General features: G+C 38.3%; 1 protein-coding gene across 1 annotated transcript in view; it reads right to left on the reverse strand.

The window, feature by feature from the left end:
* The window catches only part of LOC144527414 (integrin alpha-M), a 32,832-nt gene extending 16,666 nt beyond the window's left edge, over positions 1-16,166 (reverse strand). The window contains exons 1-18 of the mRNA XM_078265414.1: positions 16,056-16,166; positions 13,526-13,643; positions 12,062-12,153; positions 11,068-11,135; positions 10,843-10,957; positions 10,571-10,701; positions 10,331-10,473; positions 9,966-10,116; positions 9,525-9,663; positions 9,335-9,408; positions 7,453-7,570; positions 6,667-6,809; positions 4,816-4,962; positions 4,514-4,711; positions 3,923-4,053; positions 3,514-3,671; positions 3,252-3,418; positions 1,380-1,496 (exon numbers count right to left, since the gene is read on the reverse strand). Of these exons, the coding sequence (XP_078121540.1) occupies positions 1,380-1,496; positions 3,252-3,418; positions 3,514-3,671; positions 3,923-4,053; positions 4,514-4,711; positions 4,816-4,962; positions 6,667-6,809; positions 7,453-7,570; positions 9,335-9,408; positions 9,525-9,663; positions 9,966-10,116; positions 10,331-10,473; positions 10,571-10,701; positions 10,843-10,957; positions 11,068-11,135; positions 12,062-12,153; positions 13,526-13,643; positions 16,056-16,104 (2,259 nt within the window). The 5' untranslated portion in view covers positions 16,105-16,166. The remainder of the gene's footprint in view (positions 1-1,379; positions 1,497-3,251; positions 3,419-3,513; positions 3,672-3,922; positions 4,054-4,513; positions 4,712-4,815; positions 4,963-6,666; positions 6,810-7,452; positions 7,571-9,334; positions 9,409-9,524; positions 9,664-9,965; positions 10,117-10,330; positions 10,474-10,570; positions 10,702-10,842; positions 10,958-11,067; positions 11,136-12,061; positions 12,154-13,525; positions 13,644-16,055) is intronic.
* Between the last annotated feature and the right edge of the window lie 1,595 nt (positions 16,167-17,761).

A 17,761-nucleotide genomic window follows, 5' to 3' on the forward strand; every position in this document is an offset into this window, starting at 1 on the left:
CAAGATGGCGACGACCAAATTACCAAACTCTAGGCTTTAAAACAGTAGTCCACAAACCAATTGGTGACGTCGCGGCTGCCATGCCCACTATTTTTACAGTTATATAGTTATTGGTTCCAGATGGTGATGATGATTTGACTAAAACATAACAGGAATAACCTGACAAGCTAATTTGCACTTTCCATCCACCACCACAATTGCGCCGGTTGTTAGCTATCCCAGTGGTATGGCTCTATGGCTGGCAATGTCAGTTGGTCATTGTGCTGCTCCACCACTTTGCTCCCCACTGAATTATTGGATGCATTGCCATGCATTTCTGTGCAGATATTTAATACAAGCAGAGAAATAATTTCTAGAAGTAAAGACTATTCATCTAGTGCCACCAGCAGGTTGATATTTTTGGTTTAGAGTGCAATGTCTCAACAACCATCAGTTTTGTCCACAGATGAATTGTAAGAACTTTGATAATCCCATGAAATGTTTATCTAGCACCATCATCAGCCATCAGTTTTGTTTGTCCAGTTTGTCCAATACTTTGGTGTATGAACAAATACCTGCAAAACATCAGCCTGGCTACAGGCTCAAGTAAAAAGTAGTACATGTAGTACTGAAGTGTAGCCAAAAGCTTGATATACATACAATACTAGTGCTTTACATTTTAAGTTTCTGGCTAGCATGGTAAAAATGTCACTGTTTTGGTTCATTCAGATCATTAGTCACAAATTTGTTAGTCTCGCTTTGCCAGACCATCCACACGCTGCAGAGCGGAGGAGGGTCTAGCTAGTCCACACAGCCCTCTGGGATGGGAGAAAAACTTGCTATGGTTTATTTGCATTTCTTTTAACCAATCACAATCATCATGGGCGGTGCTAAGCGTCGGACGGAGACACTGCAAAATATTCCTGCGAGAGAAAACTCAGATTAGACGGATAGTCTAGCTAGCTGTCTGGATTTACCCTGCAGAGATCTGAGGAGCAGTTAACCATAGTCCTCATAAATCGACCGGAATTTAAAATTCCAACAAAAAAGAAAGCGGAAGGAAACGGAAATCGGCAAAAAATACATGCAGCCGGCTGATTTTCCTGTGGCACCGGAGCAATCCCGGAAGTGGAACGTCAAGGATATAGACACAAATATGTCCTCAAGACAGTCTTTGCTATCAAAGGTAAATCCCCACTTGGAAGAGTGGGACAAAAGACAAATTAACAAAAGGGACATCACATATTTAAAACAGAAAGCCATTTCACATCCTAGTGTATGTGCCATCTGTTTAGTGTGAAGAATCCTTTTCTTTATGTGTACACTGATGTCTTATACATTGAGTTGGGCACATGTAAACAGAAAATCTGTGTGACTCATGTGACTGTCACTATACATACCTGAACAACAGCCTGCGTTTTGCTGTCCATGTTCAGGACAGCACTTGCGCTCTCACTGTCAACTTGGGAAAAGTTTAGTTTGATGATGATGGGCAATAATGTGTCTTTCACACATTTCTGCAAGAAAAAAAGAAGAGTCATCTGCATATTGTTGAAGCGAGGCATTTTGGTAATGAAGTTAAATAATAAGTCAGGATTAGTTTTACAAGATGACATAATGTGACATATAAAGGTGTTGCTACATGGGCAGGTGAAGGATTTAAGCATTTTTTATTTTTATATTATAACAAGCATGGAAGTTTGAATGGAAATCATCAGAAAATGTTCTTGTCTTTGAAGACACAATTGAACACAGTTAGGAAGAATCTATAGCAGAGGTCTTAAACTTTTTTTTACATTAAGAAAGAGAGACGGAGCAGGGACCCCCGACTACATATTGTATTAAATTGAGTTGAATATTAAACTGGGCTTACAATAATGTGTAGGGTTGCCTAAAGCCTTTGCACTTACAGTCATGAAAAACAGATCACTGTTGTGCCGAAAGAGAATAAAAAAATCATTCTTTGAAATTGATTCAATGCCTAATTAAAAAACGAGGAAAAAACGCACCCTTTAAGGACACCATCTTTCTCTGTGAATGAATATCGTAGCAGAAATAAATAAATGAGCTTCCATAGGCAGTATATATACCATAGCAATTACAGAGGTGTTATTTTTAGCCAGTTACTCATTGATCCAGGATACATGCATCCTGATGTTCTCTTTGGCCTTGGAATTAAAAATATTCACATCACATAATATTTACTACTACCTAGAGATTGGCATGGGGTACTTTCCATAAAATCATCTCTCAATGCAAGTCAAACCAGCTATTAGGCTAACTGAAATAAAACCATGCCAATCTCTAGGTATGGTGAAGGGTATGTGATGATGTGATGATATTTTAATTCCAAAGGCCAAGGGAACTTTATCAGGATGCATAGTATCCTGGATCCATGAAATAACTGGCCTTTAAAAATAAAAATCTGACTGCCTCTATGGGAATTTAACATAGGGGTGTACTTACTTATGCCCCCTGTATTTTAAGGAAGAACATTTATTTATTCACGATACATTATACATTCACAAAGGAAATTGGTGTCCTTAAAGATTGGATTTTTCCTCATTTTTCTAATTAAGGCATTAAAATCAATTTCCTAAAGATGATTTTTTTATTCCTCTTTTTAGTCAACTTTAGCATGGGTGTCCTAATTTGTTCACGACTGTACCTTTTTTTATGGTGCATACAATACTAAGCTATTAAAATAATAATTATTGACATATATTTATACATCATGTTTTAATGTAAACAGACATGTAGCACAGTGAATCCTTAAAGCTTAACTGTATCTGTGGATGGCTACCTTAGTAGCCAGCCTGTCATCAATGTTATGTACATTTAAAACAAATCACAAATAGGCCAATTTATCTTTGCTAATAATACGTTGGACTCATTTATGTATATTTTCATACATTATTAACTTTTGAAACAAATAAATAAAGATTAAGCAATGACTTGGGGCCCCCCTGCAGTAACTCTGAGGACCCCCTAAGGATCCTGGACCCCGTGTTGAAGATCTCTGATCTATAGCATAAAGAGCATTTAGAACACATGCCACATTTTGGGTAATGGCCCATAACTGTTAAATTATTTTAACCAACAAAAGTGAATCAATATACTTGGCATGCTGTGTAAAACTTTCTTGGATTTAAAGTGGGTTGTGTGCGTTAATAGGGGTATAAAGACATGGATGATATTTATAGATGTACAGATGCTATGATAGCCTCTCATAGTTAAAGAGTATGTGACAATTAATAAATGAATATCCATACTGGCATGTAGATGGAGAAGTTGAAGCAGGTGTCTGCATCCCTTAGCTCGTAGGTAGAGGTGATATTCCTTGCTTTCTTGTCGGTTTGACTGAAGAAACCTCGATACATTTGTCTCATGGGATCCACATTGAGTGTGTACGAGATGTTCAGTCCTAGGTCCATTGTCGCTGCAAAGCCATACAGCAGGATTCAAATAACTCATTGATAGGGTGTGCAGTATCCGCAGCTGTTAATAATTCACATTGTTGGGCTAGGTCCGTACCTGCTTTGCACTTTGTTGTTTCTACCATTTCAAAGCAGGCTTGTAAGGTAACCATTGGTAAATGTTCATCAGTGTTACCAAGGCAGTTAATTGTTTCAGTGCTTAACTCTTTAGGTTGAAAAGAGAGACGTGACTTGACATTAAAAACGGGCTTGGACCTGAAAGACATTCATCAAAATGGAAAAAAATTATTGATGATTAGACTTTGCACAGAACTTTTCTATAGGACGATTGTATACTAATGCATGAACCCCAGTCTGAGATTTTTTTTAAATTGTAGTAGCTTATACAGGAGATGATTGACATTCTCCTTCACTCGGACAATAATAACAGTCCTTACACCTGATTGGTTGAAAACACATTGGTTGTACATACTTAACAGCATACATAATGTACACAGTATCCATACCTTAAGACAACAGCAGTGCCTTGTGAGCCGACCACAATATCTGGGAGTCCGTCTTGCTCAAGATCAATGTCCCCAGCAATGGCCTGTCCAAAGAATCTCAGCCCATGCTTTATTTTCTGTCCCATGATGCTCTGGAATAACAGAGATTGCACATTTGAAACCGTGTATGATTTGCAGACATATTTGAATGTGCTCATTAGAGAGGAAGTGGTGTCAAATGCTGCGTGTTGTACAGCTACTGTACAGGTTAAACTAAATATCAAAATCATTGAAAAATACCCTGATGGTAATATTATCCTCTACGAAATGATGATAAGAAGCCATGATTGAAAGCCAGTTTAAGTCTTATCTATTGGCAAAGAAACACATAAGTCTAACCCTCATGATATTGATGCACTATTACTTTTTTTAAATGTATTTCACATAACATTTTACATCCTTTGACAGACAGTAGAGACGAAACGCCTGGTCCCAGCATAGTGACCACTCACCCAATCTGTGTCTGTTTTCTTCATGGGCCAACTTTCTCTCATTCCCCCAAAAATACAACAAAACTAGAACAAGATATGTGTCAGGTTTTCTCTGTCTTACCTGGCTGAAAGTGCTGCGGATCCCTCTGTGTCTGTCACCAAGGTAGATGTAGACCGCCCCCCTGTTATCATCCTGAAGGGGGGCTCCAACAGCAACGTCTTTGAGTCCATCTCCATTCAGATCTGCAAGACTGGATATGGTGGTGCCAAATCTCCCCATGGATGGTGCAGTCACAGTCACTTCACTTTCCAGTTTCAACTGTGGGAAAGAAGAACATATGTTCATTGAGTAAGAAAATAAATTAGCTCCCAGTAACCTCACTTAAACTCAAACACTGTTTCTGAGTCTTTATCTAAGCCTACCTCATCAGTCAGTGTGTAGATGTAGATCTGGCCTTCTTTCTTCTCCTGAGGATGGTAAAACAGTGGAGCTCCTACCAGCAGGAAATCAGTGTTACTGTCTGAGTTGACATCAACTGAGCACAACTCTGCGCCAAAGTAGGAACCGATCTGAAAAGCAAAGTTTATATCATTTAACCTTCCTGTTTTCCTCAAGTCAAAGTTGACCCATTTTCAAAAAGTTTCTATATCAAAAATTTGGGTTTTCTTTCAACCAAATTGTCAAAAAAAATAACGTGGATGGTTCTATACAACCAGTACTCTTCACAGGTAGAATAAATGATCAGTTCACTACTATCAATGGATTTGAGTGTGTTATTCAATTTTATAGCATTTGAAAAAGTTTGATAAAGAAACGTTGAAAAAAGTGACTGAATTTCAGAAAACACTTTAAAAAACTTGGGGAAAAAAACAAAAACGTCAAAAGCGCAGAACAAATTGACAAAAACATCGAAAAAGTGTCAAAAGACGACCAAAATATTGGAAAAAAAAAGGTTTTCATTTAAAATTTTGACCCTGAAAAACAAAAAGTTGCATGGTGGATGGGAAGACATCACAAGGGTTAAGTTAAAAAGTGACAAACATTTTTGAAAAGCCTACATGTATACAAGTAAATGAGGATAAATGTGTATTGTGCTTCGAACAACTCGTTTCATTTACTAATTTTCTCAGTTTTTCTAAAAGCAAAACTAGGAGCCAGTGCAAGGAAGTGCTCTGGTTTCCTCTCTGCACCCACAGAAATAATGTGCCTTTGCACATAAATGTGACAACAAGGAACTACGGGCAGAAAATAGCAATTGTGCTACAAGCTGGTGCAATGCATCTCTCCTTATTCTTGTACAAGGTTAATGTTTAATTGTGCTTTGTCCCTGTTTAAATACAATTACATAACATTACATTACATACAGCATTTGACATCTTTAAATGCATGTTATCAAATAAATCTGCATGGTAAAAATATAGTCTTGGCCAAGGAGCCTCTTCCGAGAAGCATGTTAATTTAGTTTTCTAAATTCTAAAGTATTTTTACCACACATGTTAATGTTAGGGGTTTCTGGGTTTTACTGAGCAACATTATCTCAAAGGTTAAAACATAAAACTGCCTCTTGGATGTAAATTCATGAGAAATGTCCTAAAAATGATAGACACTAAGAATATCGGTGGTATAACAAAAAGGCAATGGCAGATTGAAGTTTAAACATGCTAAACACAGCACCAATAAAGCAAAAAGCAAAATATTCTTGTTTTGGAATATGTATGATAAATAAGATTACCTTACCCTGTTGTCCTCGAGTCAAATTGAACCCGTTTTAAAAATTGTTTTTATTTCAGAAATATGGGTTTCTTATAATAACATGGGTATGGAACATGGGTGGTTCCATACAGCGTTTTTAGCAAGTAAAATGAAGGATCAGATCATTTTAATGAATTTTGGCTGTTTTAGTCAATTTTACATATTTTTAATGGTTTCAAAACAGTATCCTGACTAAACTTTGATATGTACCAGTCTGTGATCCACTCAACAGCTTTAACTAAAAGATGAGGTATAATTCGATACAAATGAGGTTTGTTGACCATGAGTTATATAAAGAAATGTAAAACTAGTGGTAAAAAGTTGGTGTTAGTGGTGTATATAGCCTACTGGTGGTACTAAAGAAAAAGCATCGGAAAAAAGTGTCAACATTTTTTTTTTTTTAAAGCGCCAAAAGCACAGAAAAAAGCGACAAATGAAGTGTTCATTTTCAATTTTGACCCGTGAAGACAACCCGGGGTTAAAAAAAAAAAAAAAAAAACTTTCTCAAGACAGTAACCAACCTGTTCCCCATTTATTCTTTGGGTTGTAGTCCAGTTTGTGCCATCATGTTTGAAAAGTACGACCTGTCCTGTGTGCTCAAATCTCGGTGCACCCGTGAAATATAAAGGAGCGTTATACTTCTCTCCAACAGCAATCGAGTACCCTGCAACAGTGTCAGGCACATAGGATATAATACGTTCTCACATACATCATACACATCTCACATAGGAGTTCACTCCCGTCAAAGAGGTTACAATAGTATAGGAGTTGAAATGCAGTGAAACATGATTTCAGTTTCTAAAATTACTTACTTACTATTTTAAGAAACTAAATGCTTTTGTGTCTTAGTAAAAAGGGTTGCAGATACACATTCACTCAGTTTATGATCCCATCCTATCTATTTGTTACATTTACAATACAAAGCAATGTAATGAGTTCTCTTTCTTCTATGAGTGTGAGGGAAGGTATGGGGATCTTGTGTGAGGTTTATCGAATGTTTATTGAACGTATTCGGATGAGATAATGTACTGTATGCTTATGTTTACTCTATGTTCATTGTGTGTCGCCATTTTTGTTCTCTCGACTGCCCAAGACGAATTTCTCCTATAGGAGACAATAAAGGCGTATCTCATCTTATCTTAATACATATTTGAGATTGGAAACTGATATGGGTCATTTATTGAGGCATATGTTTTTCGCCAAGCATCACCTAAAATAAAAATAAAAACATCTCAAGCAAAAAAATATATTGTTTTTAATAAAGAAGCAGCTCATTTGAAAAGAAAGATATAGCTTGTTTTCATTACCCATGTAGGAGTCCATTGGCATTTCAGGATCTTCAATTTGTGTTTCTTTTTCTTCATGACGTTCTTGGAGAGAACCACGCCAGCTGTTTGATCCCACTGAACCCAGAATCAAGGTATCCTGTGGACAGAAATGTTCAGGTCTAGTCAGTAGTAGCAGTAGTTATGTTGGAAGCAGACAGATCAACTGCAAAAGACGAAATCTTTGAACAGACATCTAAAAATCAAGATCAGAAACAGAGATCAAATAAGCAGAAACCATTTTGTCACCATTGTAAAATAAAATGTAAATATTAAATGCATTAGCCTGTTGACATCCAATTATTAACCCTTTAATGGCCCCACCCAGAAAGAAATAGGAGTCCTCTGTCAACAAGCTTGCAAGTATTTTGTCCATTAAAGTGAACATGTTTTAGTTACACACACTATTTATGGATAGTATCATTGTTTAATTGCCTGCTTCAAAAGTGAAACATTTTACATCAGAAATTTTTATTTTATGACAAATAAAGGGAAATATAACATAAAAATCTGCATGACATCTGCATTTGAGCATTCATGTGCAAGCACAACCATTGCATAGTTAAAGGTCCCATGACATGGTGCTCTTTGGACTCTTTTATGTAGACCTTAGTGGTCCCCTAATACTGTATCTGAAGTCTCTTTTATATAGACCTTAGTGGTCCCCTAATACTGTATCTGAAGTCTCTTTTATATAGACCTTAGTGGTCCCCTAATACTGTATCTGAAGTATCTTTTATATAGACCTTAGTGGTCCCCTAATACTGTATCTGAAGTCTCTTTTATATAGACCTTAGTGGTCCCCTAATACTGTATCTGAAGTCTCTTTTATATAGACCTTAGTGGTCCCCCTAATACTGTATCTGAAGTCTCTTTTATATAGGCCTTAGTGGTCCCCTAATACTGTATCTGAAGTCTCTTTTATATAGGCCTTAGTGGTCCCCTAATACTGTATCTGAAGTCTCTTTTATATAGACCTTAGTGGTCCCCTAATACTGTATCTGAAGTCTCTTTCCCGAAATTCAGCCTTGGTGCAGAATTACAGCCACTAGAGCCACTAGAGTAAGACAATGCCTTTGTCTTACATCAAAATGTGTATAAGTTTCACATAAACGGCTCTAAAGTTGTAAGATTCCTACGTTTCTTTTGGCCTATTCAATTCTGCATCCATGTAACGTACTAAGGTACTAACGCTATAAGGAATGTCAGACATTTTTATTCACAGAAAGAAACTGGATGTTGACAATAGAACAGATGTTAATACACAGCTCTGTCTGTGTAAATGCAAAACAAACAAAAAGGAGTGCACAAGCTACAAAACACTGTTCCATCGGCAACAGGAGGCAACAGTTGATGGTAGGGGGCGAGGGGGGAAGAGGCATGTAAATGTGCCGGCCGGCCAGTCCTTGAATCTGGGGGGGCGGATATGTATAAGGGGCCATCTGGAACATTATTCACTATTAGCATTTCAGTAATGTGTGTGTGAGGTTTAAGTATAGTATGTGAGAGTGTAATTTTTCACCAGTGTGTATGAAAGCATCTTAGTAGAGTGTTCAAATGTATGTGTGTGACGTAATTGTGAATAATGTCACAGATGGCCCTTCATAGAAGGCTTTCTAAAGGTGGGGGTTGTATTTGTTTGGCAGTTGAGTTCAAATATCAACAATCTTTGCGCAGCATCGCTTACTGCACCTTTAAAATGACTTAATTCATATTTTATGAAACTGTTGTTACACATATTTCTGTCTAGAGATACTGTTTACCTGTACATATGAATGTTAGCAAGCACTGTGATGGTTGAATAGTTATGGATAAAACATAGATTTTTAATGTGTCCAGGTTTTATCTTTTTGATTGTACTCACTTTGTAGAAGACAGCACTGAATCCACTCTGAGACATTTCATTAGTCATTTCTCCTGCCCGAGCCACTTTGGAGCCTTAAATATAAAGACATTAGCAGTTAATGTTGCTATGGCAGATGTACAGCAAGAAGATAAAATTGATGTTTGTAACATTATTGTGCAAAGAAGTGAAAAAAACATTTAAACATCACCTTCCATTATAAAGATCTTTTTTTGAAAGTTTTCCAGTATTCCTTTGAGTCCGTCATAGTTCTCAATTTGGAAGGCATATTTTTTTATCGGTTCTGAAGCAATGCCCCTAAATTTATCCAGGTTTGCCTTTCCCCCTACCTGAAACCAGAATGTTGTTTGAAATTATATTCCTTGGTACACTACCTCAGAGTCCGATGTCAGCAAGATAAAGAATACAGTTTGTACAATCTTTGACTCAAAACTGAAATAAGTTCCAGTTCATTCTTCCGTGCTGGTAAAAATACATAAACTATTGTTTATGTATGAGTGTGTATCATATGCATAGCAAAGAACAAAACAGTTGGTTCCTGAGGCATAAAACATGTTACTGTTTTAGCTAAATAAATATATTTATCAGAGAGAAAGAATAATGAAACATGGTATATCAAAACACAGCTTACCCCAATGACAAAGCGAATAATGTTGTTGCCATCATATTTATTGATAATGTTATAATAGTCTGAATCACTGGGATCTCCATCTGTGATTAGTACCAGAACTTTAGTTGCATCAGCAGAGGCACCTGCCTCCGGGTTCTCAAAGATTTCTTCACTGAGAAAAAATGTTAAAGTATTAAAAAAGGCTTAATCTATAATTGAACATGTAAGCCTATTACTTAAACAAATAAGATATGCATTATCTTATAGTTGTACTACTACTACTACTGTAATATAGTAAGTTCTTGCATGTTTTACCCCTGCTGTAATTCTAACATCATTCAGTTGTTAGAGTTTGAGAACCGTTTGTGCAATATAACTGAACTTACAACACAAATTTGAGGGCTTTGTGTGTGTTGGTGAGACTCCACATATGGGGTTCCGCTTCAAGTTTTTTGAGATAGGTCCCACTTTGATATTCTTTGAAGTCAAACACTTTATGGTAATCTGTGGAGAACTGAACTGCTGCAAACTGAAAAACACAGACAATTCAAATCAGTATTAAACATTATGGGTATATAATTTAACAAAAAATGTTACTAACACTTGTGTTGCAGTAGCACAGTGACCTTGATTGATGACTTATTAAGGCTGTTGATAATATCCACTATGAAATCTTTGTTTTTGTTGAACTCTCCTTCGGTCATACTCCTTGATCCATCAAATAGAAAGACGAGGTCTACTGTCTTTTTTTCACATTCTGAAGGAAATCACAGATTTAAAATTTGTAAAGAATATTTAGTCAGGACTAAAACATCGAGAATAATATTTTAACTCAGAAAAGGACAATATGGTATAATCACAGAGTGGGAAAAGTTTACACTCTCTAAATGTCTATTACCTTGGAAACCCGGTGTGAAAGTGGAAATTGGCACAAATTGATCTGTGAGCTTGTAGCACATGCTGTTCATATAGGAGTTCCCATAACATTCATGGATTAAACTTGGACTGCAAACCTAGATCATAACATATGATGGGGGGAAAAAGGCATTCATCATATTGGTTTGTTTTGCTCAGAACTTGTCACAGAGAAAGTGTATTTCATTGAGATTTGTGATTTTCTTACAGTGAATTGGGAGAGTTTGGAGTCCTCAGCTATTGACAGGCCAAAATGCTTGACTGGTATTTTTGTGTCTGTTGGAGAAATATCAGTGACAGTGGCATTTGATTATTCCTCTAAAAAATACATGAAGCTTTTTAAGTGTTCCCATTTCACAATTCATATTTCTACATGGTTTGGAACTGTACTTTTTCTGTTTTTAATTGTGTGATTCATTAATATAACATTGACTTAAAGGGTAACTATACAATGTTTTTTAACCTGGGCACTATTTTCCTATGTCTTTGTGTCTAAGTGACTGACAATCTTTGACATTGGTTCAGTAATTAGCAAGATCGCTGCAGTCAGCAGCGGCAAAACAAGTTACAATGTAGCCCTAGTTATTGGGCAATTGTGCAGCTTGTATTTAAGTTCACAGAAGTGCTTGTTTGCCACTGACAGGCTCAGATAAACTGTAAATAAACAGTAATTTTAGCATTGCAAATTACACTTCATTCAAAGTCGACAGCAACAAAATAAAACTATGAAAAGCCGTTTTTGGGTCGTCTTTCCACTTTTCCAACAATTACAACTCTAGTTTCGGTTGAAATAAACACATAGTTTACCGATGTGAAAATATGTTGGCTCTATACACGCAAAAAGTATTGTTATTTTAAATGGATTCTGGTGGGTTTAGCGCTGTTTCTGGTTAAACAGAAAGGTCTTAAATATGTTTTTAAAAGGCCTATCTCTGTAGGGATCCTTTCCATGATGTTGTCAGACACACCTTTCAGTGGCAAAAAAGCAATTTTAGTGGACCACATTAACGATGCACATTTGCCCCATAGGGTTACATTGCAGCCCGGTCTGTGGCTGCCGGTTAAGGCTTTCACGCTTAATACTGGGCCAATTTCCCAGATTGTTGTTCCTATCAGTCACTTACACACAAAAACATAGGAAAATAGGGTCCAGTTTGTAAAAAGCAAACAAAATTACCCTTTCAAAAAACACATTTATATACCTTCAGGGTTGAAGCACTTGGTGGTTTGCATTTGGTCCGGTTTGCATATTCCCCCAGATCCATTTAGCTGTAGCGGTGCAGTAACGATTATTCTGTGGATGATGTCAACCGTTTTAGTGGCCAGGCAGGCTGACATGAGCGGCACAGTTTTAAACTGAAGGAAAACATACTGGGCCCTATCTTGCACCTGGCGCAGCGTGGCGCAAGTGTCTTTGCTATTTCAAGACGCGCCCACGTCGTTTAAATAGCAAATGCACCTGTGCCTATGTGTGCGCCCATGGGCGTGCTGGTCTTACAGGGAGGTGTGTTCAGGTGCATTCTTGGCGTATTGCTATCTTGAGGCAGCGGGAAGTGATCGCGCCATTGACCAACAAAAACCTGTTCTAAAGTCAATAGCGCAGCATTTCAAATTATTTAAACAGCAAATTAGTAAAATGCGTCTAGGCTTATGCACAGCGCGGACACACTATGCTTGTTACACACACACACACAGGGAAGCGCAGCAGCACACAAACATCCGAAAGATTACAAATAAAAATATTACGGTGCAAATCCACCATCATAATAGCAATGCGCCAAGGTTCAGACGCGCCTGGCTTTTAAAGGGAATGGGAGATGACACTCTGATTGGTTTATTGCATGTTACGCCCTTAACACACCTATGAATTAATGAAGACACTAAGTACAACCCTTTTGAACCATGCGCCTGGCGCACTGACCCTTTTTTCCACCGTCAAACTAGCAAAAGTAGATTTGGACACGCCCTAAACGCACCTGCGCCATGCGCTTCACGCCGTGCCCTTAGATCGTTAAAATAGGGCCCACTAGCCTCTTTCTGACCAAGTAGTTACAGGAACGTAATTATAGGAACAGTCCACTTCTAAATAGTTCTACTAACTACTCTCCCCCAAAACTAGTTTTGCCATTTGCATTCGCACTGGCCAAGTGGCCATAGGAACTGACCTTTTGTTATTATAACACAGCCATCTAACCACCACATGCGGGAAAGGGAAAAGACCCTGCCCTGAAGTAGGAGCTGAAAGAGTTACAGGAACTGCGGTCAGAGGAACTTAAAAATCCCCAAATTGGTCCAGTCGGAACACGAGAAAAAAAGGGTTCTAGTAACGTTATGTTCTAGGAACTGCAAAAATCGCTCTGGTCGGAAAGCGGCTACTGTTGCTATTGTAAGCAGGGAGTTAGAATGATCTTTAAGATGCATCAGAAAGATTAGTCGCATGATGCAACATCATTCAAGGTGATAAACGACAAAGTGTTGCTGCTTTTCACAGAAGCTTGAGATAAAGTAAACTGGAATTATCTTCTATTGACACTTACATTAATTGCGAAGGGTAAACATGCATGGCTAATAGAAATTTGACCAATTTAACTTTTAACAATTTTGACAATTAGCCTACAGTAACAATTAATATCAACTGCACCACCAAGCTGCAAATGAAAACTCACCCTTTGTTCATGCCAGACATGAATTGAAGCACTTTGTAGCCAAAGAAATCATTTTGTTCACCAGTATAGACATCAGGATTTGTCATATCAATGTTGAAAGCCAAAGATACCGGGATGGCTGCAATATGTGAAAAAAGAACACATTTCAGTTTTGTAAGCCTTAATCTAAATAGGTGGCACCTAATTATATGCAGTATACTTCTAATAAATACTCAGAATTTGCGAAATAAATAACATTACTGTTTTAGAAATAATGTCATGTTTTAAAGATAGGTTAATAATCTAGCACTGCCAGGTATCAATCACTACAGTTGTTCTTCATGAACACTGTAAAACTTTTCACCGTAAATTTACTGTAATATAATGGCAGCAGCTTCACCAGTAAACTACTGTTTATTTACAGTATGCATACTGTTTTTAAAGTTGAAGGCATTTTACTGTAAATAGACATAGTTTCTTACTATATTATTTGAATTTACAGTAATATACTGGCAGCAGTGAAATTCCTGCCTTTTTCTTTATTTTCCCCAAGATGCATTGGTATTAACAGTAAATACCTATAATCTGTAACATTCGCAGATAGTGCTGTAATATTATTATTTTCTCCCAGAATGCATTGCCATTTACAGTATGATCCTGTATAACATTAAAACAGTAAGATACTGTGAGATTTTAGCTGTAAATTAGCATCAAAGGTTTACAGATTAAAGCAGCTAGAAGGATTTTTTAACTGGTTATGAAACCGTCTCAATTGATAATAGTGCCTATATGACTTACATAAGAAAACAAAACCATGAGCAAGATGATTGGCTTATTCTCTATAGTTATTCTTATTGCTTCTCACCCGGTCTGATTTACTCAGACAAAATGATTCACGGCACACAGACCGGAATTTTCTCAAGCAAAGTTTCCCAGTAAATAGTTTGTATGTTAGCCAGTTAAAAAGAAGCAAGAGGAGATTTTTCTTCAGGGCATTTTATTTTTGATCTTATATTTTGTGGTTGTGGCTGATACTAAGCCAGACAAAGAGAAAAAGAAGAGAACTGACTGAAGAACAAAAAAAAAAAGGGCCTGAGCGCCGACTGTGGCTAAAACCCTATTGAAACAGAAGGAATTATTTTAAATGTTATTCTTCTGTGCTAACTGTGCATTTTAACATCATTTTGGACCATCATGGTAGGGGAAACACTGAATTATGTAACTAGAAAGACACCAAACATTTCTACAAAAAAAAAGGGCCATCACTACAAAGGCGAGGTGGGTTTTAAAATCAGACATTTCCAAAATGCAGTATCAATAACTTTTGAAAATTAGAGATTGATGCGATATTGAATAATGGCTGAATGATCTCGGCATCTAGATTCTGGGTTAAGTTTCACAATTCTGCTCTGGGGGTATCCCTAGAGCAGAACTCCTTAGCTCACAATAGATTAACACAGTTTTCTGTATTGTTTTAGCAATTATTTATCAGGGGTTCCCGGATCAAATTTAAGGGTGCTTCAGCACCCCTTAAAAAGGGCTACAATCTCCCCGGTACCTGCCTAGCATCAATCGACCAACTAGCTGGTGAACATGGTGGAGCATTTTAGCAGCTAAAGAGCCACATATTTCCCTCAAGAGATGGTAAAGACCATGACAGAACTACATTCGCTACGTATCTGGTGGATGTGTCAACAAGTTTGCCATAAAAAGCTTTATATGGTGATATTTTCTCAAAGTTATGCTGGCCCCAAAGGCCAAAAATCAGTTTCAGTGTGTTCAGCTCTCTCTGTGTATTTTATACAACATATTGTCAGGATTTAGAGAGACAGTTCACCTAAATCTCCAAAACAATTCCCCTTTAATGCTAGTTGTATTGATAGTTTGTTTTGTTGTGCTGAAGTTTTGAAATATCATATCCATTTTAAATATCCCTGATTTTTTCTTCTGATTTTCAGAATCTACTACAGTTGCGTTGAGAATTAAAGTGCGTGCTGCACAGAGAAATTAAAAACGGACGCTTGAAAAAATTCAAAAGCAATTTGTTTCTGTAAAATAAAAAAAATATACACATAAATAATCCCTGGACCTTTCAGTTTCTATTGCCACCGTTTCTTCTGTAAAAAGTAGTTATAGTTAAAACTGTTGGAGTAAATGTAATGAAACCTGAAACTGCATGAACAATTCACATTCTGCCTAGAATGAGTTTGTGGTCTACAATGACACACCATAGATTTCCTGAGCGTTTGCACACAGCACAGTTTCGTTACATGAAACTGAGAAGCTAGATTATAATAAATACAATATGATCAAATCTGTATGGTGAACACTCAAGTAAAAAACACACGTAATAGGGTTTTACAACTTTACAAAAAATGCAATTATTTTTTTACCCTAAAAAAAGAGCTCACACAACATCAAACATTTTGTAAGGGTTTTGGCCTCAAAATCACTTTCACATCTTTCCCCACACACATAAAGCATTCATATCTTTCCTTTTTTAGATGGATATTTTCTCATAAATAACTCTACATTATTTTTTAGATCTTACCAGCAGCCACCATGAAGGTGAGCAGGAGGATGCGACGCTGCTCATGCATCTTTCCAATCACTCTCCTCACAGCGAACAGTGCTGCTGGTATTTTTCTCAGTGTGACTTATGCAATACTTCCTGTGTGCTTTTTAAATGAGGGTGTTTCCGTAACAGGTGGTTGTGACACTTCTGCTCTCACTGCAATTCTCTCAGAAGAATGCTTAATGCTTATGCTTAATCTCTGCCCTAAAACCTTAATTTTTCCCTTTTTTAGAAAATACTTTGGTTTAGGGGGGAAAAGTATGCCGCAGAATAAAGACAGTACCACCTCTAAAGGTATTAAAGTTATTGTTAGCACAGGCGTCTCAGTGTAACTCAAACATACGAGCAAACACACATAGCTGCAGACCGTTTTTGTGGTTAGCAAGTCTACTGGGTCAACAAAAGAGATTATGCTAAACAAGGGAGGAATATATAGACACACAGATGTTACGCACATTCAAGCTTATTGGTGGTAGGATTCAATTCACTGGGACATTTTCCCTTACATTTCTTTATTGTTTGTTCGTATCATATTTAACGTTAACATTAGCCTGGATGTGACCGAGGTAGAGATGGAGTGACCCTGCCTGGAGGAAGCCCGGGGCCACCACAACGTGGTGGACACCGGTGGTCAGGGAAGCCGTCTGACTGAAGAAGGAGTCTTTCCGGGATATGTTATCCCAGAGGACTCCGGAGGCAGTTGCAATGTACCGAAGGGCCCGAAGGGCTGCAGCCTCTACCGTGAAAGAGGCAAAGCAGCGGGTGTGGGAGAAGTTCGGAGAAGACATGGAGAAGGACTTTCGGTCGGCACCAAGATGCTTCTGGAAAACCGTTCGCCACCTCAGGAGGGGGAAGCGGTGAACCATCCAAGCTGTGTACAGTAAGAATGGGACGCTGTTGACCTCAACTGAGGAGGTAATAGGGCGGTGGAAGGAGCACTTTGAGGAACTCCTAAATCCGACAAATAAGCCCTCTTTGGTAGAGGCAGAGCTGGATGATGGGGGATTGTCGTCAATTTCCCTGGTGGAGGTTGCTGAGGTAGTTAAACAACTCCACAGTGGCAAAGCCCCAGGAATTGATGAGATCCGTCCAGAAATGCTTAAGGCTCTGGGTGTGGAGGGGTTGTCTTGGTTGACACGCCTCTTCAACATTGCGTGGAAGTCTGGGACGGTGCCTAAGGAGTGGCAGACCGGGGTGGTGGTTCCCCTATTTAAAAAGGGGGACCAGAGGGTGTGTGCCAATTACAGGGGTATCACACTTCTCAGCCTCCCCGGTAAAGTCTACTCCAAGGTGCTGGAAAGGAGGGTTCGGTTGATAGTCGAACCTCAGGTTGAAGAGGAACAATGCGGATTCCGTCCTGGTCGTGGAACAACGGACCAGATCTTTACTCTCGCAAGGATCCTGGAGGGAGCCTGGGAGTATGCCCAACCGGTCTACATGTGTTTTGTGGATCTGGAGAAGGCATATGACCGGGTGCCCCGGGAGATACTGTGGGAGGTGCTGCGGGAGTACGGGGTGAGGGGGTCCCTTCTCAGGGCCATCCAATCTCTGTACGACCAAAGCGAGAGCTGTGTCCGGGTTCTCGGCAGTAAGTCGGACTCGTTTCAGGTGAGAGTTGGCCTCTGCCAGGGCTGCGCTTTGTCACAAATCCTGTTTGTAGTATTTATGGACAGGATATCAAG

This window comes from Sander vitreus, chromosome 2, assembly GCF_031162955.1.
Source record: "Sander vitreus isolate 19-12246 chromosome 2, sanVit1, whole genome shotgun sequence".
Taxonomy (NCBI): domain Eukaryota; kingdom Metazoa; phylum Chordata; class Actinopteri; order Perciformes; family Percidae; genus Sander; species Sander vitreus.